General features: G+C 42.5%; 1 protein-coding gene and 1 long non-coding RNA gene across 2 annotated transcripts in view; both read left to right on the top strand.

Moving 5' to 3' along the window:
• Nucleotides 1-2,777, top strand: part of LOC115142884 (CMP-N-acetylneuraminate-beta-galactosamide-alpha-2,3-sialyltransferase 2-like) — a 48,969-nt gene extending 46,192 nt beyond the window's left edge. Inside the window, exons 5-7 of the mRNA XM_029682699.2 lie at nucleotides 333-378; nucleotides 458-577; nucleotides 1,279-2,777. Of these exons, the coding sequence (XP_029538559.1) occupies nucleotides 333-378; nucleotides 458-577; nucleotides 1,279-1,449 (337 nt within the window). The 3' untranslated portion in view covers nucleotides 1,450-2,777. The remainder of the gene's footprint in view (nucleotides 1-332; nucleotides 379-457; nucleotides 578-1,278) is intronic.
• Nucleotides 2,778-10,202: 7,425 nt separating this feature from the next.
• On the top strand, nucleotides 10,203-16,318 carry LOC135559917 (uncharacterized). The gene is made up of 2 exons (XR_010458605.1): nucleotides 10,203-10,302; nucleotides 15,464-16,318. It is a non-coding gene; the product is annotated as an uncharacterized LOC135559917 (long non-coding RNA).
• Nucleotides 16,319-27,315: the final 10,997 nt, after the last annotated feature.

Raw genomic sequence — 27,315 nt, 5'->3', positions numbered from 1 at the left:
TGGGACAACCACATATCACAGTGTGAGTGGGAGCTTTCCTCCCGAAGGGGTGGAAGGGCCAAGAGACCACCTCTGGGTGGCAGAACGAAGTACTCGGATTGGGGTGTAGGTTTTAAGCAGAGACTGAATGTAGGGAGGGGCATTTCCTCTTGCTGCTCCGTAGGCAAGTACAATGGTCTTTTAGTCTATATTTAGAATGTTCATGTTTTTATGGTGACAATGTTTTGCCTCTTGGCTAGGCCGTCATTATAAACGAGAACTGGTTCTCAACTGACCCACCTTGTTTAATAAAGGTCAAATAAAATAGTTGTCTTCCCTGCATGTTTCTTCAGGACATACATGAGGGTGAAAGGTCGGGTACAGGCTGACAAGGACAGGGTAAGGCTTATCATGGTGGGCAAAACTATTGAAGTTGATTAGTTTTGTGTGTTAAAGCTAATCACCCTCTCGTTTGCAGGTTATAGTGGTGAATCCAGCGTTCTTTAAGTACACCCACGACCGGTGGACAGAGCGCCATGGCAGATACCCTTCCACGGGCATGCTGGCAGTTATATTTGCCCTTCACATCTGCGATGAGGTGAGTATCCTTTGACATCAATAGGGGTTTTTCCATAGCAGCATCAGTGTCTCGCCAGTGATTATGTTAATGTAAGCTCTAGTGTCATTTTTGGGGGGAACTGTGTTTCCATAACCAGGGCTGACACTGAGGACTTGTGAAGAGTAGAATCAACAACCTTTGCAATATCAACACAGTTACTTTGTGAGATGGTGTTAACCGTGGAAGGTGATTAGCTCCTCTGGTCAAAAAAAAAAGATGCCCCAGTGATTGGGAACATTGCCTTTGTGTAACCCAGGTGTCCTGGCTAAATTCCCAATTTGGCCCTCATAACATCATGACCACCTAATCATCCCCAGCTTCCAATTGGCTCATTCATCCACCCTCCTCTCCCCTGTAACTATTCCCCAGGTCGTTGCTGTAACTGTGAATGTGTTCTCAGTCAACTTAACCTGGTAAAATAAAATTAAAAAGCTCACACTAAGCCATTGTTATGTAAATGCAAGCTGAAAAGTATATTTAGCCTCGCCTTGTCAGAACAGGTCCACTGAGGCCATAGCCCAGTGAATCACTTGAGCTGCGACATAGATGTGGAAACGGTCTGATTTTTTTGGGGGGGTAAATTCTCAGTGGAAATGGACTTCTCTTTAGTATCAGCCTGGCTGAAAGTAAACAGAATGCTAATAACACTAGTAATGCTAAACATTGCCGTCCTTCTCCAGGTGTCTGTGTTTGGCTATGGAGCTGACCAACAGGGGAACTGGCACCACTACTGGGAGGACAACCAGTACGCTGGTGCGTTTAGGAAAACTGGGGTGCACAATGCTGATTTTGAGACGGAGGTTATCCAAAAGCTGGACACAGAGGGCAAAATTAAGCTGCACAAGAGATGAGAATGAGCTAGGGTGGACGAAGCCATTAGTGTTGGGTGTGGTGGTCAGAGACCGTCAAAGAGGGACATGAAACCTGTGATGCGCCCTGGTCTCTGAAACTAGCACTGTGAGCTACACATACAACCAAAACCACAAACAGAAGTCCTCAGACCAAAACAAGAACTTGAATCATGTCATTTGAGCATGCACTGCAGGTCAACAGCATAATAAATGGCTGAAAATACATTTTAACAGGGCCGGATAACCTCCACACATGCACATTTTAGACAGATCATTAAAACGAACATAGAAAGTATGCGGAGCGGCTTACGCTGAGCCAGCTTATTTAGTTTCTTCCCTGTTCTGTACGTGTCGGCATGCTGCACCGAACTAGCCTTATACTGAAGAACCCTTCAAGAACCTGAGAGCCTTTGACTGAAGGGGTAAACCACAGAATCCGCATTAAGGACAGAAGCCCTGTGTTGCAAGGGTGTAAAAACCACATCTGTGTGTATTTTTCATTGTGAGGATGGAAAACGTTACAGTTAGAGTCAAATTTATTCAAGAATTTATACTGCATTGGAACTATAAGGATTGGTTTAATGTCTCTGTAGAAACAGTTTTGAGCTGCCATAGTAGTCAATGAAACCTTTCACACCCAATTATGTTGCCTATTATTATGTTGCTCTGAACTTGATCTAATAACATGTTTTAGATTACGGAAATGTCACTTGTGTTGCCATCCCAAGGAATACAAATATTGAACGCTGTGTATGGAGGGAACACACAATGTGGTCATTAACAGTCTGCTTAATGTTGCACTATGATACCACATTCTTGTTTGGGGGGAATGCGGGGCGGGCTAGCCAGATGTCTGATTAATTTCTAAAAAAGAACACTTCAATAAGAGCGATTCCAGTGATGTGCCTTCTGAGCCAGTTTAACAGGGAGTTTTGATAACTTTTTTTTAATACGGATGTATGAACCTTTGTGTCAAAGACTGAGTCCCGCTGTTATTAGAGTTATGATCTATGACCACTGATAAGACAGTTGTGACCCGATGAGTAAAAATGAACACCTTCAATTAAAACCAGAAACAATGAATGCAACTTTAATATCATCATTAACTAAACATTAAGTTTGTTTGTTTCAAAGTCGGCTCCTATTTTAAATAAAATCTCAAAACCATTTAGGATTTTTAAAACAAAAGTAGATTGGTACCCAATACAATACTTTTAATAAAACATAAGAAACCATACCTTTTTTGTATTTGTGAGTATGTGTGTGATTGACTATGATGAAGCTGTGGTGTCTTTAAAAACATTAAATAAAAGCATACTGAACAATCACCACACCGCCTCCCTTTTTAATTTTGAAACGGATTGAATCCTGGCCTACGTTTTTATAACAACGTGAAATGCTTGTGTAGGTAAATACAGTGACCCCTTTGACTGGCAGTGTAGTTTGACACAATATCTTAGGGCAAAACTTGACTTGTTACGAAGGCTGTGTAGTGTGTGCAACTACTATCCCCCCCACGTTGGGTTTCTGGGATAGCTTTATCACATGATATCCTGTACAAAAGGGAATCTTTAGGTTGGACTAGACCCGCAATACTTGTCTGTCCATCTTTCTTTCCATTGTTTTCTTTCCTAAGTAACTTTGCTCTCCCTCACTCGTTCACTGTGCTCATACTCTTATCTACCTCTCTCTTTCTCTCTCCCTGCTGCTCTACATCTTGTGCGATTTACGTCTTGGCCAGGGCCTGCCGAGGGATATTGTCGAGGGTAAAAACCTAATCTGGAAAGCATGATCAGGGCCTGGTTGTGGGTGACTCATTGATGCAGATATGGAGACTGAATGGAACAAGGGCCAAGATTGAATCAGATCGAGCATATAGCAGATGTTTTGGAGGTGTTCGTTTTTTATGTTGGGGCCCTATTCAATCCATAGCGCTGAAGACCTGCTTTTATAGCGCGAAGACCTGCTTTTATTGACAATAAAAGGCAATGTTCCCACGGTCGCGGAGATTGCATTCACGGTAAATGCTGCATATGTCGGCTCAATCAGAAATTACCTTTACATTTTAACGCTGATCATCTGCGATACGGATTGAATCCAATCCATAATTTAGATGGGGGATTTATGGCCTATCAGCAGGTCTCTAAAGTGCAATGAAATATGTTTCTGTGTGCGACCAAGAGTTTTATTTCTGGAGCAGTGTGAGACTATGAAAACAAATCTCCCAGATAATAATTGTTTAAATGTTAAGGCTTCGCAGTAGCGTTGTTCCCGAGTGCCCTAGATAACAAAGTGAGTGCAGATTCGATAGCGTAATGGTTGCACCATTACCACAGTGAAAACTTGCTTCTGGCCCAACCAGTTTAAAAGATCTGACCCATATTATTACCGGTGCAACATTTTTATCTTCTTATAGTGGATTGCTGGGGCGCTCCTAACTGTTTTGAGTTGAGAGCACCAGTGCTACCAATTGTTTTATTTTATTTAGAGCCCAGCCTATCTGTCCAATTCGCAGTGGTGGATAAAGTGCCCAACTGTCATAATTGAGTAAAAGTTAAAATACCTTAATAGAAAATTAGTCAAGTAAAAGTCACCCAGTCAAATTTGAGTAGAACTTGAGTAAAATTCTAAAAGTATTTGGTTTAAAATATACTTAAGTATCAAAAGTATAAATCATTTCAAATTCCTTATATTAAACAAACCAGATAGCACCATTTTCTTTTTTTTCTTTTTATTGACGGATAGCCAGGGGCACACTCCAACATTCAGACATAATTTACAAACAAAGCATTTGTGTTTAGTGAGTCCGCCAGATCAGAGGCAATAGGGAGGACCAGGATGTTCGGTTGATAAGTGCATGAATTGTACTATTTTCCTGTCCTGCTAAGCATTCAAAATGTAACAAGTACTTTTGGGTGTCAAGGAAAATGTATGGAGTGAAAGACCCATATTACGGGTGCACATTTTTTATCTTCCTATAGTGAATCACCGGGACCACATTTGACATTCATAAACCAAGTTCAGCGTTATAGCGCAATACAAATTTAAAGGCAATGTTACCGCATTAGAAGAGACTGCATTCACGGTAAACGCTGCATTTGTCGGCTTAATCATAAATTACCTTTACATTTCAATCGCACTATAACGCTGAACTTCTGTGATCCAGATTTAATGAAGCCCTGAATCTAGCCCAAGGTCTGGTCGGAACCAATTCCAGCTGTCCCGCTGTCCAGACTGCTGCATGAACCATTGGGGAATAATCAGAATTGGTTGGTAACATAGGTAAGATGTTTTATATTCATCATATGTTTGTAAGTTACTTCTCATCAGAATGTTATTTTTGTATAATGGAGGATTTGTTTATGGTTCTGAGTTTGAGAAGAGAGCAAAGTTTAGGAGACAAAGCTGAACGATAAATTATGCCTATGCTGTCTGGCTATGTGTGTCTTTTGCTATTAAAGGATCTCAGTTGCAATGTGTAAGGGACTCTCAGAGAATTCATTGATAGACACTGAATTGATCTGAGAGTCACAGGGTTGTGATAGAGCTCATATAATTAAAGATGGACTTTGATAACTAACTCTGACTTGTGTGTGGTTTGCTCTCATGATTTGGTAAAGAGAGGAAATTTCCACGACACTTGTTTCGCAAACTGACAAGTTTCTATTTTGGATGGCCATCTCCTAACTCAATCAGGATATTATTCTGTTAATTATTACGCAGATACTCAAGCTAACAGGAAAAGAAAACGTATGATTTTGAACAGGAATTCCCGTGGGCCATCACATTTACTGTAAATCACATTAGTTGGAGACCATTTGGATTTTGACAGACAAGAGATTATGATTCTGGATGTAACAACAGTAAAAGTCTTTAAGGTCCCAGTGTATGGTACAGCTGTGACAGCGTGTTGGTTTCGAAACAACATTGACCCCCCTGGCTCTGTAATGGGGCATGTTGCTAGTTAACCCTGGGATTAGTTCACCGCATGGCAAGCGGTACCGGAGTGCCAAGTCTGGGACCAAAAGGCACCTGAACAGCTTCTACCCCCAAGCCATAAGACTGCTGAATAGTTATTCAAATGGCTACCTGGACAATTTATATTGACCCCCTTATTATTTATTTCTCTTAAAAAATTTGCCTGAAATGACATACCCATAATCTATCTGCCTGTAGGTCAGGACCTGAAGCAAGGATATGCATATTCTTGATACCATTTGAAAGGAAACACTTTGAAGTTTGTGGAAATGTGAAATTAATGTAGGAGAATATAACACATTAGAGCTGGTAAAAGATAATACAAAGAAAAAAAAGAAGATTTTTTTAACAATTTTTTAAAAATATTTTTGAAATGCAAGGAATGGTCACAATGTAATAATAAAGATGGCGCCGGAGAAGACAGCTGACGTTTTATGTGTCCCCAACCAAGTGTTTTTTTGTTCGTTTCTTTGCGTTGTTTGTAATTTATTTTTTAACTTATTTTGTACATATTGTTGCCGCTACCGTCTCTTATGGACATCAGGACTGCGATTACTCAACCCAGACTGGCAGAATACTTTTTTTCCTTTAACGAGTCTGACGAGCACGGCGTGAATTATATACTGCTCTCCCGGGAACAGGCCCAGATTCCCGTGATTTGCGTGGAGAAAAAGGGGCCAAAGGACGGGCTGCCTTCTGAGAATTCGTAGACAATCGAATAAACACGCACTTCCTTTCATTCTACTAGCAAACGTACAATCTTTGGAAAATAAAATAGATGAAGATTAAAGAAGATTAAACTACCAACGGGACATTCAAAACTGTATCTTATGCATCACGAGACATGGCTGAATGACGACACTATCAACATACAGCTGGCTGGTTATACGTTGCACCGGCAGGATAGAACAGCGGCGTCAGGTGAGACAAGGTGCGGCAAACTATTTATTTTTGTAAATATCAGCTGGTGCACAATATCTAAGGAAGTCTTAAGCTATTGCTCGCCTGAGGTAGAGTATCTCATGATAAGCTGTAGACTACACTATCTACCTAGAGAGTTTTCATCTGTATTTTTCGTAGCTGTTTTACATACCACCACAGACAGAGGCTAGCACTAAGACCGCATAGGATGAGCTGTATTCCGCCATAAGCAAACAAGAAAATGCTCACCCAGATGCAGCACTCTAAGTAGCCGGGGACCTTAATGCAAGGAAACTTAAATCCATTTGACCAAATTTCTATCAGCATGTTAAATTTTATTTGTATTTTTATTTCACCAGGTAGGCTAGTTGAGAACAAGTTCACATTTAGAACTGCGACCTGGCCAAGATAAAGCATAGCAGTGTGAACAGACAACAACACAGAGTTACACATGGAGTAAACAATAAACAAGTCAATAACACAGTAGAAAAAAAGACTATATACATTGTGTACAAAATGCATGAGGAGGTAGGCAAATAATTACAATTTTGAGTGATAAATGATCAGATGGTCATGTGCAGGTAGAGATACTGGTGTGCAAAAGAGCAGAAAAGTAAATAAATAAAAACAGTATGAGGATGAGGTAGGTAAATTGGGTGGGCTATTGTGCAACCAGAAGAAAAAAAACTCTGGACCACCTTTACTCCACACACAGAGACGCATACAAAGCTCTCCCTCGCCCTCCATTTGGCAAATCTGACCATAATTCTATCTTCCTGATTCCTGCTTACAAGCAAAAATTAAAGCAGGAAGCACCAGCAACTAGATCAATAAAAAAGTGGTCAGTTAAAGCAGATGCTAAGCTACAGGACTGTTTTGCTAGCACAGACTGGAATATGTTCCTGGCTTCCTCCGATGGCATTGAGGAGTACACCACATCTGTCATTTGCTTCATCAATAAGTGCATCGATGACGTCGTCCCCACAGTGACACAGTACATACCCCAACCAGAAGCTATGGATTATAGGCAACATCCACACCGAGCTAAAGGCAATAGCTGCCGCTTTCAAAGAGTGGGAAGCACAGTCGAGAGCTGCCCAGTGAGACGAGCCTACCAGATGAGCTAAACTACTTCTATGCTCGCTTTGAGGCAAATAATACTGAAACATGCATGAGAGCACCAGTTGTTCCGGAAGACTATGTGATCATACTCTCCGCAGCTGATGTGAGTAATACCTTTTAAACAGGTCAACATTCACAAGGCTGCAGGGCCAGATGAATTACCAGGACGTGTACTGCGAGCATGCGCTGACCAACTGGCAAGTGTCTTCACTGTCATCTTCAACTTCTCCCTGTCCGAGTCTGTAATACCAACATGTTTTAAGCAGACACCATAGTCCCTGTGCTTAAGAAAACTAAGATAACATGCCTAAATGACTACCGACCCTTAGTACTCACGTCTGTGACCATGAAGTGCTTTGAAAGGCTGGACATGGCTCACATCAACACCATTATCCCAGAAACCCTAGACCCAGTCCAATTTGCATACCGCCCCAACAGATCCACAGATGATGCAATCTCTATTACACTCCACACTGCCGTTTCCCGCCTGGACAAAAGGAACACCAATGTGAGAATGTTATTCATTGACTACAGCTCAGCGTTCAACACCATAGTGCCCTCAAAGCTCATCAATAAGCTAAGGACCAGGAATCCTGGACTTCCTGATGGGCCGCCTCCAGGTAGTAAGGGTAGGTAACAACACATCCGCCATGCTGATCCTCAACACATGGGCCCCTCAGGGGTGCATGCTCAGTCCCCTCCTGTACTCCCTGTTCACTCATGACTGCACGGCCAGGCATGACTCCAACGCCATCATTAAGTTTGCCGATGACACAAAAGTGATAGGTCTGATCACCGACAACGATGAGAAAGCCTATAGGGTGGAAGTCAGAGACCTGGCCATGTGGTGCTAGGACAACTCAAGGTGATCAAGACAAAGGTGATGATTGTGGACTACAGGAAAAGGAGGACAGAGCACACACCCATTCTCATCGACGGGGCTGTAGTGGAGCAGGTTGAGAGCTTCAAGTTCCTTGGTGTCCACATCACCAATAAACTAACATGGTCTAAGCACACCAAGACAGTCGTGAAGAGGACACAGCTGTTCTCTCTGCTACTGCACGGCAAGTGGTACCGGAGCACCAAGTCTAGGTCCAAGAGGCTTCTAAACAGCTTCTACCCCCAAGCCATAAGACTCCTGAACATCTAATCAAATGGCTACCCAGACTATTTGCATTGTCCCACCCCCCCCCACCCCTATTTTACACCGCTGCTACTCTCGGTTGTTATCTATGCATAGTTATTTTAATAACTCTACCTACATGTACCTACATAACCTCAACCGACTGGTGCCCCAGCACATTGACTCTGTACCTGTATCCCCCTATCTATCGTCTCGCTATTGTTATTTTACTGCTGCTTTTTAATTACTTGTTACATTTATTTGTTATTCTTATCCGTATTTTTTTTAAACTGCATTGTTTGTTAGGGTCTCTTAAGTAAGCGTTTCACTGTAAGGTCTACACTTGTTGCATTCACATGTGCGAAAAGTCAAATTTGATTTGAATGTATTATTCCAGGTTAGGCGGAATTTCGATTTGGGCCACTAGATGGAAGCAGGTTATGTGCAAAGTTTTAGACTGATCCATTGAACCATTGCATTTCTGTTCAAAATGTTGTATCAAGTCTGCCCAAATGTGTCTAATTGGATTATTGATACATTTTCAAGTTCATAACTGTGCACTCCTCAAACAATAGCATGGTATTCTTTCACTGTAATAGCTACTGTAAATGGGACAGTGCAGTTAGACTAACAAGAATGTAAGCTTTCCGCCCATATCAGTTATGTCAATGATTTTTTGCAGCTGGCCCATCTAGCGGAAATCCCTCAGTTCTGCCTCAAGGACAAGACTCATCCCAATAAACGTCAATCTAGCAAATAATTAAGAATATCTGTACAAATGGACCAATTAAGCAAGTGTTGTAATGTATTGTATTTTGCCACAGTGTGATCGTGAGAGCTTCATATTGTGGCTCTGCATGTGTGAAGTTTGTTTTCCAGACATTAGTGCCTGCTGTTTTGTTTTTGTTTCTCTCTCAGAGAACGAGGTGGGCAAGACAGGGCTGAACATAGCTTGGAGGTTAAATAACATACACCTGACAACACACCTGCCTACAGCTAGATGTCATTCTCTCACAGCTACACTGTTCTAGGACTGGACACTTAAAGTAATCAACTAAACCAATTCACTTGTCATTCATAGCCAGCAGCACCTCCTTGTCAGTATATTTTTTTGCTCCCTCGTCTGTGGACACCGAACTAAGCAGATTTATTTTGTAATGATAAATAGATTTCCATAGCGTAGACAAAAAATGAAAAGTGCTCAGTGCAGAAGCAGTGACGGTTCCAGTCCCAGTTCATGCTATCAACTATGATATATAGTATGCACTGTCTGTGTTTCTATACGTTTCTGTGTTTAGGGCGGTAGGTAACCTAGTGTTAAGAGCATTGGGCCAATAACCGAAAGGTTGCTGGATTGAATCCCAGAGCTGACAAGGTCAAAATCTGTTGTTCTGCCCCTGAAAAAAGGCAGTTAACCCACTGTTTCCCGGGTGCCGAAGACGTGGATGTCGATTATGGCAGCCCCCAACACCTCTCTGATTCAGAGGTTGGGTTAAATGCAGAAGACACATTTCAGTTGAATGCATTCAGTTGTGCAACTGACTAGGTATCTTCCTTTCCCTATATTGTATGATATATGATTATTGACACACTACAATTCTCCTGTTGTGTGTTGTGTACCAGATCAACCAGTCCCAGTTCAACATGCATGTGGAGTACAGCTGCATCAGGATGATCTGTACGAGAGTGATGACGACCTGGACGACAAGGTCAGCAACATTATGTTACATCTCGATCTTGTTCATTAGGCACCAAATGGAAGAACACCGATTAAGCTGTCCATGTGTATTCTTGTCATCAGTTTGTGTGTGTGGCCTGGTACATGGAGAAAGTGCTGCATCAGTTTTGGGGTTGGTACTGGGAGGCAGGGAGGTCTCCCCCTAGTTGCTTGATAGTGGAAGCTTCAGAGGGGTCTTTAGAGAGGTCCATCAGCAGCGGTCTTGGTCCATCAGGACCTTTACTGTTAGTCTAGAGATGTATTCCAACAGATAATTCAGGCACAGAAACTAACTGAAACTGCTTTTCCTTCACTCTACGGTCCAACTGATTACGAACCATCTTAATTGGGTTGAGGTTTGGTGATCGTGGAGGCCGGGTCATCTGATGTAGCACTCCATCACTCTCCTTCTTGGTCAAATAGCCCTTACACAGCCTGGAGGTATGTTGGGTCATTGTTCTGTTGAAAAACAAATGATGGTCCCACTAAGTCCAAACCAGATGGAATGGCGTATCGCTGCAGAATGCTGTGGTAGCCATGCTGGTTAAGTGTGCCTTGATTTCTAAATAAATCACTAACGCTGTCATCTCACAGATCTAAAATTTGGACTCCAGACCAAAGGACAGATTTCCACTGGTCTAATGTCCATTGCTCGTGTTTCTTGGCCAAAGCAAGTCTCTCCTATTATTGGTGTCCTTTATTTAGTATTGATTTATTTGTAGCAATTTGACCATGAAGGCCTGATTCACGCAGTCTCCTTTGAACAGTTAATGTTGAGATGTGTCTGTTACTTACACTCTGTGAAGCATTTATTTGGGCTTCAATTTCTGAGGCTGGTAACTCTGAAGAACTTATCCTCTGCAGCAGAGGTAACTCTGGGTCTTCCTTTCTTGTGGCGGTCCTCATGAGAGCCAGTTTCATCATAGCGCTTGATGTTTTTTGCGACTGCACTTGAAGAAACTTTAAAAAGTTCTTGAAATTTGACTGACTTAAAGTAATGCACTGTCGTTCCTCTTTGCTTATTTGTGCTGTTATTTGTGCTGGTCTTTTACCAAATAGAAAAGACATCTTCTGTATACCACTCCTACCTTGTCACAACACAACTGATTGGCTCAAATGCATTAAGAAGGAAAGAAATTCCACAAATGAACTTTTAACAAGGCACGCCTGTTAATTGACATGCATTCCACGTGACTACCTCATAAAGCTGGTTGAGAGAATGCCAAGAGTATGCAAAGCTGTCAAGGCAAAGGGTGGATACTTTGAAGAATCTCAAATATAAAATGTATTTTGATTTGTTTAACACTTGTTTGGTTACTACATAATTCCATTTGTGTATTTCAGAGTTTTGATACCTTCACTATTATTGCACTCTCTAATGCCAAAAGCTTACACTTGCTTCCCAGCCGAAACAGTTCGCACATATATTATTACAAACGTTTTGGTTCGTTTTGGTTTTCAGCAGGTGTTTTTTCTTGAGGCAAGTAGCCGGAGTCTTAAGCAAGATATCAGAATGTAAGTCATAATTTTACCTTCAGATGTGAATATCTAAAAACTGTCATGGCAGAAAATGTTTCTGTTCTTGATTGCGCTTCTCAAACAAAAGCATGGGATTTGTTCTCTGTAATAGCTATTTTAAATTGGAAAACGTAGTTTGATTACCAAGATTCTAATCTTTTGAAGGGTGTAAGACACTTGCATTTTCAAGAATGTTTAATGTTACGGAATTGTATTTTTAGTTGTCACTCTGAAATTTCGACCTGATGTTGATCCCTGTACAGGGACAGTAGCCATAACAGGATAAGCTCTATGTCTGGCTGGCATAGTGAAGGAATGGGATGAAATGAACATTGATCTAATGCTGTGCAGAGGGCCAACAGTGGCAGACCATTTTCATAGGTTTACTTTGCTCTGTAAACATGGCCTTACTACATTACTTCAATACAGGCCCACCATTATCACATGATCACCCCATTCAATTTGCCAAGCAGCTCCTCCTAAAAGGCTCTTCACAAAAAGTGACATCACACATCCCAACTTTCATTTTTTTTTTATTGGTTTAGAAGACAAAATAAGAGTGACAAAGTCATTTTTGCCTATTGAAACACAGAGCAGACACCTGAACCTTATTTTGATTTAGAATGTGTTCGGTTGTGTACATGTGAGGTGATTTGAATGGGGAGATCATGTGATGACAGTGGGCCTTTAAGCAGTTAGTTCAGATTAAATCTATAGAGTTCTTTACACAGCTAGATCCATTGATCCACCTATGCTGCTATGTCTTACCTGAACCACTTGTCAGCCATAGCTCTATTAAAATACATTGTTGACCTCTTTACCCTCCTAAATCCTCCCATCCCTGTGTTCATGGGGCTCTACCTGCCTCTAGGGATGTATATTATATCTGGGCTGACACAAAATAAATTTCTTGTTAGGTGACAAGTGACACAAGGTTCTAGATCATAAACTCAGCAAAATAAGAAGCGCCCCTTTTTTCAGGACCCTGTCTTTCAAAGATAATTCATAAAAATCCAAATAACTTCACAGATCTTCATTGTAAACAGTTTAAACACTGTTTCCCGTGCTTGTTCAATGAACCATAAACAATTCATGAACATGCACCTGTGGAACGGTCGTTAAGACACTAATAGCTTACAGACGGTAGGCAATTAAGGTCACGGTTATGAAAACTTAGGACACTAAAGAGGCCTTTCTACTGACTCTGAAGAATGCCAAAAGAAAGATGCCCATGGTCCCTGCTCATCTGCGTGAATGTGCCTTAGGCATGCTGCAAGGAGGCATGAGGACTGCAGATGTGGCCAGGCCAGGGCCAGTCCGTACTGTGAGACGCCTAAGACAGCGCTACAGGGAGACGGGACGGACAGCTGATCGTCCTTGCAGTGGCAGACCAAGTGTAACAACACCTGCACAGGATCAGTACATCCGAACATCACACCTGCGGGACAGGTACAGGATGGCAGCTACAACTAGCTGAATTACACCAGGAACGCACAATCCCTTCATCAGTGCTCAGACGGTCCGCAATAGGCTGAGAGAGGGTGGACTGAGGGCTTGTACGCCTGTTGTAAGGCAGGTCCTCACCTCATCAGACATCACCGGCAACAACGTTGCCTATGGGCACAAACCCACCGTCGCTGGACCAGACAGGACTGGCAAAAAGTGCTCGTCACTGACGTGTTGCGGTTTTGTCTCATCAGGGGTGATGGTCAGATTCGCGGTTATTGTCGAAGGAATGAGCGTTAAACTGAAGCCTGTACTCTGGAGTGGGATCAATTTGGAGGTGGAGAGTCCGTCATGGTCTGGGGCGGTGTGTCACGGCATCATCAGACTGAGCTTGTTGTCATTGTAGACAATCTCAACGCTGTGCGTTACAGGGAAGACATCCTCCCCCCTCATGTGGTACCCTTCCTGCAGGCTCATCCTGACATGACCCTCCAGCATGACAATGCCACCAGCCATACTGCTCGTTTTGTGCGTGATTTCCTGCAAAACAGGAATGTCACTGTCCTGCCATGGCCAGCGAAGAGCCCGGATCTCAATCCCATTGAGCACGTCTGGGACCTGTTGGATCGGAGGGTGAGGGCTAGGGCCATTCCCCCCAGAAATGTCCAGGAATGTGCAGGTGCATTGGTGGAAAAGTGGGGTAACATCTCACAGCAATAACTGGCAATTCTGGTGCAGTCCATGAGGAGATGCACAGAAGTAGTTAATGCAGCTGATGGCCACACCAGGTACTGACTGTTACTTTTGATTTTGACCCCCTTAGTCACATGTCTGTGGAACTTGTTCAGTTTGTTTACATTGCATCTTAACTCTTTAAAGCTGGAATCAGTAAGTTGTCTGCGACCCCCAGAATGCACTTATTTTGTTATTTAATTTGTAACAAAACCCAATACACCTATTTTTCTCACTTTTCTTTTTGGGTCGAGTTGATGAGGAGGCTTGTTCAGTCAAACATTTCTTAAAAACCATGCCCCTGCTACCACAACTGTTTATCTACAACTAGCTAGCAGCTGACTCTGCTGTTTACATTCCAGCTCCCTCATGCCCAACTAGGCAAGTCAGTTAAGAACACATTTTTATTTACAATGACGGCCTACCCTATCTACCTAATCTATGCGCTCTCCCACAACCATAGATTGTGTATATATAAACAACACAATAAGCGGGGGGAAGCCTGGGGACATGGACGACTCTCTGATTACCACTTTAAATATGTAATGGAGTTCATTTGTCCAGGGGTAGTTAAGTGTTTCATATCCCAGTTGAAAACTCCTCTGGAATATCGGTACCATAAACTAATAATTTCACGCCTGTCTTGTGTCTTTTTCACTGGACATCCCATGTCTCCTTGAATAGCAAGGCTTGAAGTGCATAGACCTGGCACAAGTCATTGGTGTTAACCGTTGTTTGAAGGGGGACATTTCAACCGTATAGTTGTGTCAATGGTAACCAATTTTCAATATAGACAAACGTCTAAAATGTGTAGAACTGTGTGTTTGAAACTTTATATGAAGTAAAAAACAAATTTGCAAAACAAACAAATTTCAAATGATTATTTATTTAAGCACACTTTCAGATGTATAAAACCATTAAAATCTTTGATATGACATGGTGTGCCCGGTAAGAAGATTTTTGATGTCCTGAAGATGCACCTGGAAAGTGTTTATGTGTGGAGAATGCAAACTGAGGGAGAGGTTGTGTTCTGTTCACAGCAAGTGACATGATGCCATCCTAATGTCATGCCAATAAGTGTCTGGCAACAGACACTCTTTGGACATAACACTAGTATGTCATCATGCCAAATGCTTTGAGAATCCTAGCGCCCAGGGTGGAACCCAGTGTACTCAGAATGGGGATCAGGGAAAGTGTCCCTGAGTCTCCAAACACAGCAACTGGGGATGACAACTCGGTTTCCTGCTCCAAGGGCACAAACTGTGTGTAGGCAGCATGCTGGTACTCCCGGGCATCATCTCCAGGCTCTGCTGCATCAGCCACTGCCAACACGTCAACCCTATGCCGCCTGTGCAAACGTAAATATCCATTGTCTAGGCAGTAATGGGCAAAATGTGGCAGCTGGCTTACGCAGAGGTCTGGTCCCTGACCGTAACACTTCCTCTCTCTGTCTGTAGGCATCTCCCTGCAGTTGCCACAGGTGCACCAAGGTGGTACATGTGCAGATGGTGGCCCACCATTCCGCCGCCGGTAAAAATCTCTAGGACATCAATAATCAACCCTGGCTCTCGCTGAAACATCAGTCTCACCCACCTCCCTGTTGTCTGCATCATCCAGCTCCCTGATGAAGAATTCCTGAATGAACAGATGCACACACAGCCTATTATCAGTAAGGCAGAATGTGATATTATACTCTCCACACCAAAGGTATTTTTCATATGTATGGTCAAGGTCTACGATTCATTCAAAGCCAATTCAAAGTACTTTCTATTGCACATTTAGGAAACTAGATCATGTTTGTATTGAAGTAGCATGTGTGGAAAAATACCAAAAACCAAAATGTATTTAGCCACCAATTATTATATTCAGAAATGAACTATTCACTTAAAAAAATACTAATTTTTGTTAAATATATAGGCATTTTCAACAAAATACATACCTTTGTGGCAGCCATTCTATCACGTCAGAGGGGCTTAAAGCCTCTCCTCATCCTAATTTCTGTCTCCCTGCTGCCTGCCCGTCCTCTGCCTCTGGCTCTCCCTCAAACCCTGCTAGTCGGACTGCCGTCAACAACATTGTCCGACGCAACCTGCACATACAATGAATGACGTTAGTTAGATATTGTATGTCCTGCTTGTAATATTCATGTGTAAACATACTGAATTGTAATTGGATGCATTTTACCGCCATATCATACTGTGCTATGATTGGTTAAGACCACCCAAATGGTAAGGTCATGGTCAGTTTGATCCTGGTTGGCGATATGTGAACATGCCAGTTATAGCTAGCTAATAAAGAGCTACGTTAAGAAATATCCTGTAGTACTGCATTTTATTATTTTGTACAAAGTGTGAAAAACAAGACACTGCTATGTGAAATACTTTCTTACATACATTGGCTATTACAAAACAATTTCACAACTTTGAAACAATTGCAGCTAGCTGTAGTTTCAATTGTGTCAAACTAGTTTTGGTTTAGCAAACGTTAGCAAGGGAACCGATAGAACACATCACGAAAACTTGCACAACGTTTCCATATAGGATTACAATGCAAATACTTTTTGGAGTTTAACGTTATATTTCATCTCATCACTCGACATTATGTGTCCAGTGGTTAGCTAGTAGACTGCTGCTGTAGCTGTATGAAATGGCTGGCTGGCTAGCTAGCTATGCCGGTGTAAACAAATCCACACGTTTCAGAATGAAAGGGGGAGTCACGCTAGGCTTGTTGAGAAATGGCGCTGGGGTGGAGAGGGGGGGAGGTTGTTTGAAAAAAGCCTAACACCATGCCCAAACCGGACGCGCGCAAATAGATTTTGGCCCCCCCACACCAAACGCGATCACGACATGCAGGTTGAAATATCAAAACAATCTCTGGGCCAATTATATGAATTTGGGGACAGGTTGAAAAGCGTTAAACATTTATGGCAATTTAGCTAGTTCCTAGCTAATTTGTCCTATTTAGATAGCTATTTATTTTTATTTTTTATTTCACCTTTATTTAACCAGGTAGGCTAGTTGAGAACAAGTTCTCATTTGCATCTGCGACCTGGCCAAGATAAAGCATAGCAGTGTGAACAGACAACACAGAGTTACACATGGAGTAAACAATTAACAAGTCAATAACACAGTAGAAAAAAAGGGAGTCTATATACATTGTGTGCAAAAGGCTCGAGGAGGTAGGCGAATAATTACAATTTTGCAGATTAACCTCTTGCTTCTACTTGAGACGCTTGCGTCCCATTTAGAGCTCTGGAAATGCAAATGCGCTACGCTAAATGCTAATAGTATTAGTTAAAACTCAAACGTTCATTAAAATACACATGCAGGGTATTGAATTAAAGCTACACTCGTTGTGAATCCAGGCAACAAGTCAGATTTTTAAAATGCTTTTCGGCGAAAGCATGAGAAGCTATTATCTGATAGCATATGTAACACCACAAAAGACCCGCAGGGAACGTAAACAAAATAATTAGCATATTCGGCGCTACACAAACCGCACAATAAAATAGAAAACATTCATTACCTTTGACCATCTTCTTTGTTGGCACCATATATAGCCTAGATATCGTTATATGTAGACTGTGTGATCAACGAAAAAAAACAGCGTTTCATAACGTAACGTCATTTTTTTAAATTCAAAAAGTCGACGATAAACTTTCACAAAACACTTCGAAATACTTTTGTAATGCAACTTTAGGTATTAGTACACGTTAATAAGCGATAAAATTCATCAGGAAGGCGATGTAAAATCCTTAGCTGTCGTCTGGCAAAAAATGTCCACAAAAGGCTCCACAAAAAGAGCTGGGCGGAGACTTGGGGGAAGTGGTTCCCTTGATTCGGTTCAACCAAGAATCAAAGCTGAATCAAATGACAAGACTCTAGACAACGTGTGTTAGCTGTAGGCGTTGAAATCTCGGTCTTATGTAATTCGGTTCACTTTGAACAATTGCTGGAAGTGGCGCAAGGATATTTATTTCCATTTTCTGTGATCAGGTTTTCCTGCGCTTTTCGATGGAACTGCCGTTCTCGGAAAGCCACAGCAGTGATTTAACCAGTTTTATAAACGTCTGAGTGTTTTCTATCCACACATACTAAGCATATGCATATACTATATTCCTGGCATGAGTAGCAGGGCGCTGAAATGTTGCGCGATTTTTAACAGAATGTTCAAAAAAGTAGAGGGTAGAAGTAAGAGGTTATTAACACTGGAGTGATAAATGATCAGATGGTCATGTACAGGTAGAGACATTGGTGTGCAAAAGAGCAGAAAAGTAAATACATAAAAACACTATGGGGATGAGGTAGGTAAAAATGGGTGGGCTATTTACCGATAGACTATGTACAGATGCAGCGATCGGTTAGCTGCTCAGATAGCAGATACCAACTTCAGCGATTTTTGCAATTCGTTCCAGTCACAGGCAGCAGAGAACTGGAACGAAAGGCGGCCAAATGAGGTGTTGGCTTTAGGGATGATCAGTGAGATACACCTGCTGGAGCGCGTGCTACGGATGGGTGTTGCCATCGTGACCAGTGAACTGAGATAAGGCGGAGCTTTACCTAGCATGGACTTGTAGATGACCTGGAGCCAGTGGGTTTGGCGACGAATATGTAGCGAGGGCCAGCTGACTAGAGCATACAGGTCGCAGTGGTGGGTGGCATAAGGTGCTTTAGTGACAAAACAGATGGCACTGTGATAAACTGCATCCAGCTTGCTGAGTAGAGTGTTGGAAGCAATTTTGTAGATGACATCGCCGAAGTCGAGGATCGGTAGGATAGTCAGTTTTACTAGGGTAAGTTTGGCGGCGTGAGTGAAGGAGGCTTTGTTGCGGAATAGAAAGCCGACTCTAGATTTGATTTTCGATTGGAGATGTTTGATATGAGTCTGGAAGAGAGTTTACAGTCTAGCCAGACACCTAGGTACTTATAGATGTCCACATATTCAAGGTCGGAACCATCCAGGGTGGTGATGCTAGTCAGGCGTGCGGGTGCAGGCAGCGAACGGTTGAAAAGCATGCATTTGGTTTTACTAGCGTTTAAGAGCAGTTGGAGGCCACGGAAGGAGTGTTGTATGGCATTGAAGCTCGTTTGGAGGTTAGATAGCACAGTGTCCAAGTACGGGCCGGAAGTATATAGAATGGTGTCGTCTGCGTAGAGGTGGATCAGGGAATCGCCCGCAGCAAGAGCAACATCATTGATATATACAGAGAAAAGAGTCGGCCCGAGAATTGAACCCTGTGGCACCCCCATAGAGACTGCCAGAGGACCGGACAACATGCCCTTCGATTTGACACACTGAACTCTGTCTGCAAAGTAGTTGGTGAACCAGGCAAGGCAGTCATCAGAAAAACCGAGGCTACTGAGTCTGCCGATAAGAATATGGTGATTGACAGAGTCGAAAGCCTTGGCAAGGTCGATGACGGCTGCACAGTACTGTCTTTTATCGATGGCAGTTATGATATCGTTTAGTACCTTGAGCGTGGCTGAGGTGCACCCGTGACCGGCTCGGAAACCAGATTGCACAGCGGAGAAGGTACGGTGGGATTCGAGATGGTCAGTGACCTGTTTGTTGACTTGGCTTTCGAAGACCTTAGATAGGCAGGGCAGGATGGATATAGGTCTGTAACAGTTTGGGTCCAGGGTGTCTCCCCCTTTGAAGAGGGGATGACTGCGGCAGCTTTCAATCCTTGGGGATCTCAGACAATATGAAAGAGAGGTTGAACAGGCTGGTAATAGGGGTTGCGACAATGGCGGCGGATAGTTTCAGAAATAGAGGGTCCAGATTGTCAAGCCCAGCTGATTTGTACAGGTCCAGGTTTTGCAGCACTTTCAGAACATCTGCAATCTGGATTTGGGTAAAGGAGAACCTGGAGAGGCTTGGGCGAGTAGCTGCGGGGGGTGGAGCTGTTGGCCGAGGTTTGGAGTAGCCAGGCGGAAGGCATGGCCAGCCGTTGAGAAATGCTTGTTGAAGTTTTCGATAATCATGGATTTATCGGTGGTGACCGTGTTACCTAGCCTCAGTGCAGTGTGCAGCTGGGAGGAGGTGCTCTTGTTCTCCATGGACTTCACAGTGTCCCAGAACTTTTTGGAGTTGGAGCTACAGGATGCAAACTTTCCTGACTGACTGCGTGTATTGGTTCCTGACTTCCCTAGCAAGCTAGCTTGCTGTTGCTATATAATTTGTCCTGGGATATACACATTGAGTAGTTATTTTACCTGAAATGCACAAGGTCCTCTACTCCTACAATTAATCCACACATGAACCGGTCAACCGAATCGTTTCTAGTCATCTCTCCTTCTTCCAGGCTTTTTCTTCTTTGGACTTAATATGGCGATTGGCAACAAACTTTCAAAATAAGGTGTATTACCATAACAACCTCAGTTCATCTTTCAATCACCCACTTGGGTATAACCAATGAGGAGATGGCACATGGGTATATGCTTCTAAAAGCCAATGTTGAGTTGGGAGAGGCAGGATTTGCAGCAGGTTCTGCACCACAAATAGAATCAACTTCTATTTTAACGCCTGGCAATGCAGACGTTCGTTGGTGTGCACGAGCAGTGTGGGTGCAATGATTGAATAACATGTATGTGTACATTTATTTTGCAACGCATGAGACGCAACCGGTCAGCATGTAACTGTTGTTGTAATATGCCAAGCTTCCATGACATAGGAGAAAAATAGGGATATCTCCTTTGAGGTTAGGTTTCAGATTGAATGACTTTGTTGTTGTGCCAGTTAGTGACCACTTTGCAGAGCTGCCTCCAGAACAAGATTCATAATGAAAAACGCTAACCTGCACGGCGGTAGATACTATATATGTATATGATATCCCCCAGGCAGCTCAGAGATTTAAACCGGCAACCCTACGGTTACCAGCCGCCTATCTATGGTTGGTACTTTTGCGGTCACGTATGTTTGCAAGCAGAAGATCACTAGTTTGAGCCCGGTATGGGACAAGGACAGTGGAGGAAGCTATACTGTTTGCAGCACTGGTGCTGTGAAGATCCGGATCCACAGTTGGGCACAGCTCAACGGCCGGGGTTGCTCGCTTTGTAGCTAGTTTAAAAGGGATGAGTGCAACAGGGTTAAGAACCTGGCATAAACTCACCCAACAGTTAGCTTGAAATGTAGCCGATGGAGCTATCGTATTAGATTTTTTTCTATAGGTTAAACGGTTGGTAAATTGTCAAGAAGGGCGTTCAGGTGTGTTTGCAAGTAGAGGATCACAGGGACAGTGTTAGCAGCACACTGATGTCAGTTACGCAGGCATGTCTGATCTCAAAAGATGGCCATTAAGGGGGAAGCCCTGTTCTTTACAGGTCTCTCCTGGTCTGAGAGTCTTTTAGGTGCCTTTTGGCAAACTCCAAGCGGGCTGTCGTGTGCCTTTTACTGAGGACTGGCTTCCATCTGGCCATTCTATCACAAAGGTCTGATTGGTGGAGTGCTGCAGAGATGGTTGTCTTTCTGGAAGGTTCTCCCATCTCCACAGAGGAACTCTGCAGCACTGTCCGAGTGACCATCGGGTTCTTGGTCACCTCCCTGATGAAAGCCCTTCTCCCTTGATTGCTGAGTTTGGCTGGGTGGCCAGCTCTGGGAAGAGCCTTGGTGGTTCCAAACTTCTTCCATTTAAGAATGATGGAGGCCACTGTGTTCTTGGGGACCTTCAATGCTGATGAAATGTTTTGGTACCCTTCCCCAGATCTGTGCCTCGAAACAATCCTGTCTCGGACATCTGAGGACAATTCTTTCGACTTCATGGGCTGCAGTCTAAACACTTAAAAGACACACCCTATCCCCTCAGCCCTCAAATTAAGTGGACACTTCTGATGACATATCATGGCGAGTATACACTTGCAGGGCAAGGGTCGAGGGAGGAAGGAATGATTTTTAAATAGACCGCCCTTGCCTGGAATTTTGTCATTCGTTCATCCCACGATGATTGTGTTTTCAGCCACCGGTAGCTTGTGGGTGCTTTATACAGTGGTTCCTCCTTTAAAAGTTGCGTCATACTGCATGTTATTTAATTGTCAGCCATTTTTTCTGTTAACGCAAGTTAGTGCTAGTTTGACCACCAGAGGGCATCTTTGAGAAGCATTTGATAGTCTTCCATATTGGCATTACCAAATAATTACATTTTTATTTGTAATAACATAGTATATGGGATTGATTTAAAGAAATTTGGCTTAATTCATTTTATTAATATTATGGTGTTTCTATTCTGAGAAAAACGAAACCCACAACTTTGTTCCAATATTTCTGTAATTCAGTGATATTTATTCCCATAGTAATTCGTTATGGATCCATAACTAAATAAACATCAGCATTTTGAAAGAGTATTTTCATCATTATTTTATTAACGAAAGCATGAAGATGCTGATGAAGAAATACAGTACTGTACAGTATATGCTTTTACATTTGGATAATAAAGCATTTAGAAGATATAAGCCACCTGCATGTGTTTATTAGGCTACTGTTCAGTCTGACAAGTAAACATAGCCTAGAGTACATACTTTAGTAAACATGGGAAAGTGCCTAATTCCTTACATAAGGGAGAGCAGGCCATGTCCAGACTTTCTCAGTGACCTCAAGCACTCATTAACCTCTTACAGTTACCCCCCTACCTTTTTCAATTTCCACCTGAATACATACCCAAATCTAACTGCCTGTAGCTCAGGCCCAGAACCAAGGATATACATATTCTTGGTTTCATTTGAAAGAAAACACCGAAGTTTGTGTAAATGTGAATTGAATGTAGGAGAATATAACACAATAGATCTGGTTTAGATAATACAATGACAAAACCATAAGTTTTTTCATTTTTATTATTGTATCATCATCTTTAAAGATAGACTTCTCCTTAATGCAACCGCTGTGTCAGATTTAAAAAAAACTTTACGGAAAAAGCATAATCTGAGAACGGCGCTCAGAACCCAAAACAGCCAGAGGAATATCCACCATTTTGAAGTCAACAGAAGCTGGAAATAACACCATAAATATTCACTTTACCTTTGATGATCTTCATCAGAAGGCACTCCCAGGAATCCCAGTTCGACAATAAATGACTGATTTGTTCCATAAAGTTCCATCATTTATGTCCAAATAGCCACTTGCTGTTAGCGTGTTCAGCCCAGTAATCCATCTTCATAAGGCACAGGCACTTCATCCAGACAAAAACTCTAAAAGTTCCGTTACAATCTCTTTAGAAACATGTCAAAAATGTATGGAATCAATCGTTAGGATGTTTTTAACATAAAACATCAATAATGTTCCAACCGGAGAATTCCTTTGTCTGAAGAAAAGCACTGGAACGAGAGGTAACTCTGTCGGAAGCGCGCATCACGAGACTGAGACACTCTGCCAGACCACTGACTCAAAGAGGTCTCATGAGCCCCTCCTTTAGAGTAGAATCCTCATTCAAGTTTCTAAAGACGGTTGACATCTAGTGGAAACCGTAGGAAGTGCAACTTTATTTATTAATTAATTATTTTCTGTTACGCCCCCCCCTAGGAAGAAGTAAACATTTTGTGCCCCCCAACTCTCCGCCGCGACTGTAAATAGTATAATTTGTCTATAAAATTGTTACAAGTACACCTCTGCATAACATTGTATCCTTATTAACATTAAAGAAAACAAAAAAAGAAAGAAATATAGATCAACTTAAAGAATAACTTTATTAACATTGTTTTTTAGTCTGTAACAGAAAAGACTTCAAGTGCATGAATTTGCCTGAAATTAAAAAATAAAAATAAACCCTTAAACTGTCATTTTCTTTCACCATTTGATACTGAAAAATAAAATATAATCAATAAATAATAATACATTCAAATTGATCAGCAACATTAACTCAGGAGCACAATATATGAAACACTTTGACCTATAAAACAAAAATGAATTTAAAAAATTGTGCTGATTTAAAAAAAATCAAAATGAGGAAGTCAGGATTAATGGCAAACAATGAGCACGTTTTGCAGAGCACAACGGGGTTTGAAGCATGATACTGCAACTCTCAGCTCCAGCTAAATGTTTAGCTGGGACCTGTACTTGGTCTTCAGTGCAGCAACAGCAGAGAAGCCAGTCTCACAAAGATAAGATGTTGCAAAAGGAAGATGAATGCCCATGGCCCTCTGCCCTAAGAGTGGATACTGCCTCTCTACTTACACTCAGCCAGAATTCACTCCGTGTCTGTGATGTGAACCTCAGTCTCAATGTGGAGTCAAACGTCATATCAATGAACTGGTCCTCCTCTGCAGAGCTGAAACCAGTTGGAGCTGGTGCATTGAAAGGATCACTCACCCAGTCATATTGGGAACTGTTTTCAGGGAAGTACTTTTTAAAGAATCCCATCAGTGATGAAATATGCTCCTTAATATATGGAATTACTGAGATAGCATCATAGTCAGTAGTGTCAACAAATTCATGCAGGTTCTCAAATTAATCAGTATTTCCTTCATCAAGTCGCCTGCCCCAAATTGCAAGCTTTCGAGTGAAAGAGCTGATCTGGTCTGTGACCTGAGGGAGGTGTTTATCTTTCCCTTGAAGCTGTAGATTTAGTTCATTTAGCTTTCCAAATATGTCACTCAGGTAGGCCAGTTTTGCCAGGAAGTTCTCATCACAACATTTTTCTGCGAGGTCATACTTGTGCTCCTGCTCCGAAAACATTCTTATCTGCTCTCTTGAGCTCAAAAACTCGGGACAAGACTTTTCCTCGTGACAGCCACCTTGCTTCACTGTGAAACAGCACCGCTTGATGTTCAGCTCCCATCTCCTCACAGATAGCAGAGAAGACTCTTGTTTTTAGTGGTCTGGTCTTTATAAAATTGACTACACCTACAATGTCAGTCATAACCTCACTTAATTCAGAGGAAAGGTGCTTTGATGACAGTGCTTCACTGTGTATAACACAGTGTGTCCACTCAGCATTAGGTGAGGCCTTCTTGATGAGTGCCCGAAGTCCTTTTCTCATCCTTGCCATGGTCTGTGCACCATCACTGCAAACACCAATGCAGTTCTCCCACTTTAGCCCATTCTCAGTCAGGAAGCAGTCCAGCATTTTGAATAGCTCTTCAGCTGTGGCTCTGTCTCTGACATATTTACAAAAAAGTAGATCCTCACAGTTTGTCATGTCAAAACGCACATAAGCGATAAACAAACAGTCTTTGTTGCTGTCAGTTGCTTCATCGAACTGTAAGGCAAAACGTTTGTCTGAGTTTATCTTCCAGCTGTTCTTTAAGATCGTTAGCAATGTCATTTATACGTCTGGCGACTGTCATTGGACAGAGGGATAGTTTTTATTTTTGCAGCACTTACGTCATCCAGCATGACGGAGACCAATGTCTAATGCTGCAGGCAGTGTCAGCTCCTCTGCTATGGAGTGTTTTTTTTTGCACTGAGCAATTTGGTACGCCACCTTATATGATGCTAACAGTGCTCGCTGGTTTACTGAAGTAGCATTCACAAAGCGGGACGATTGTTGGCAATATTCGGCACGTTTTCGCTGAAAAAACTCATGCGGCTTATCAGCGTGATTGGGGTGTAATGTCTTTATATGACGCCTTAATTTATTTGGCTTCATGCTGTCCGCTGCCAACATTTTTAGACACAGTAAACATACCGGTCTTTCCTCGTCTCCCACCGTAGTCACAGTGAAGCCAAGCGCTACATACGCTTCCTCATATTTCCTCGTCTTAGCTTTCGGGAGACTTATGTTTGTCTCATTATCTCCATCTCTCTCCGCCTATCTTTTCATCCCTGTTAAATATTTTTCCATGGCGTCTCTTAAGGGTTTGTTATCTGCACTTCATATCTCCTGCTCTGTGCTGTGTGCTCTTGTTTGGTGCAAAAAACCCTACTCCCTGCGGCAAAAAAAGCATGTTCCCTGGGGTCACACGCGCCCCCCCCCCTGGCATCGCTCTGAGCCCCCCCAGGGGGGCACGCCCCACTATTTTAGAAGGACTGCTGTAGTGGTTGGTTTTGACTGTTGTTCAGGCATCTGAAGCACAGGGTCATGGCTCAGGGACACCACGTCGTCTTCGGCGTCATCGGGTTCCATAGGTTGTGGCTGAGGCGAATCAGCATTTTCAAAGCTGAGGTTGCCTCTTGAGCTGAAAAAAGGTCAACATAAATGAAAAGTTAAATGTGTTTTAAGTAAACTTTAGAAACCTCAGCTCAGGCTCAATTAATCACAATGTCACAATGGCACAATGTCTAATACTGCTGGTTTTCATCATTCCTCTGTAATAAGAGACTGATTCATAAGCTATAGGCCTATATAATCACTCATTCAGAAATGGGATACCAGCTGACATGAACCAATCACGTAGTGACTTAGCAGGTAGAAAATAAAGGCAGCAATACTGCAATTTGTTGAGATTTAAAATTCTGTGCAATAAATTCAAATGTATATTATAACTTACCTTCTTGGCTGAACGTAAGGTATCAATGATAATATTTTCATGTATTTCCATTCTTTCTGATTGGTTCTCCCAGAACCACTGGGCTGGGCCTTCCGTAGGTTCCTTACAAAAGTGTCACGGAGGGACTTCCATCTGGTTTTGCACAATTCAACTTCTGTGAAGAGTAAATAAAATTTAGATTGTTATCCAATAACAAAACGTTTATTTTGTCATTACAGAGGAGGAGGCAGAGACGGATATTGTCGTGGAGGAAGAGCATCAGCGTAGCCAGGGAGTGAAGCAGTGACAGGACTATGATACAGCTCACTTCACTACCAGAGATTACCCGGTGAGATTACCCGGTGGGTATTTGGCATCTGGAGACTATTTGCCTGTTTGCCTGGCCTTCACCTATCGTCTTGGATTCGAGACAGTGTCGCAGTGCATTATGGAGACCTGTGAGGCCATAGAGAGGAAGATGCTGGCGATCCATCTGCCACGACCCACTGAGGAAACCTGGAGACAAACTTCAAGAGTTTCATGAAAAATGGGACTTTCCCAATTGTTTGGGATCGGTTGATGGAAAACATGTTATGATCACCAAACCACCAAACTCAGGGACACATTTTTTTTAAATTATAAAGGAACCTTCTCTGTGGTGTTACTCGCCCGTGTGGATGCCAATTACCACTTCACAGCTATTCAAGTGGGGGATTTTGGGAGAAACAGTGATGGAGGAGTCTATGCCAACTCCCCACTTGGAAGGGCAATGGCATCAAAAACACTGCAGGTGCCTTTCTGCCTGGGGGTGAAGATTTAGGAAAGATACCATACACATTGGTGGTGCACGCTGTCTTCCCACTAAAGCCCTACCTGATGAGGCCATATGCCGGGCATAACATCAGCTACGAGAA

This window comes from Oncorhynchus nerka, linkage group LG15 (genome assembly GCF_034236695.1).
Source record: "Oncorhynchus nerka isolate Pitt River linkage group LG15, Oner_Uvic_2.0, whole genome shotgun sequence".
In the NCBI taxonomy this organism is placed as follows: domain Eukaryota; kingdom Metazoa; phylum Chordata; class Actinopteri; order Salmoniformes; family Salmonidae; genus Oncorhynchus; species Oncorhynchus nerka.
This window is presented reverse-complemented; position numbering and strand designations above follow the sequence as displayed.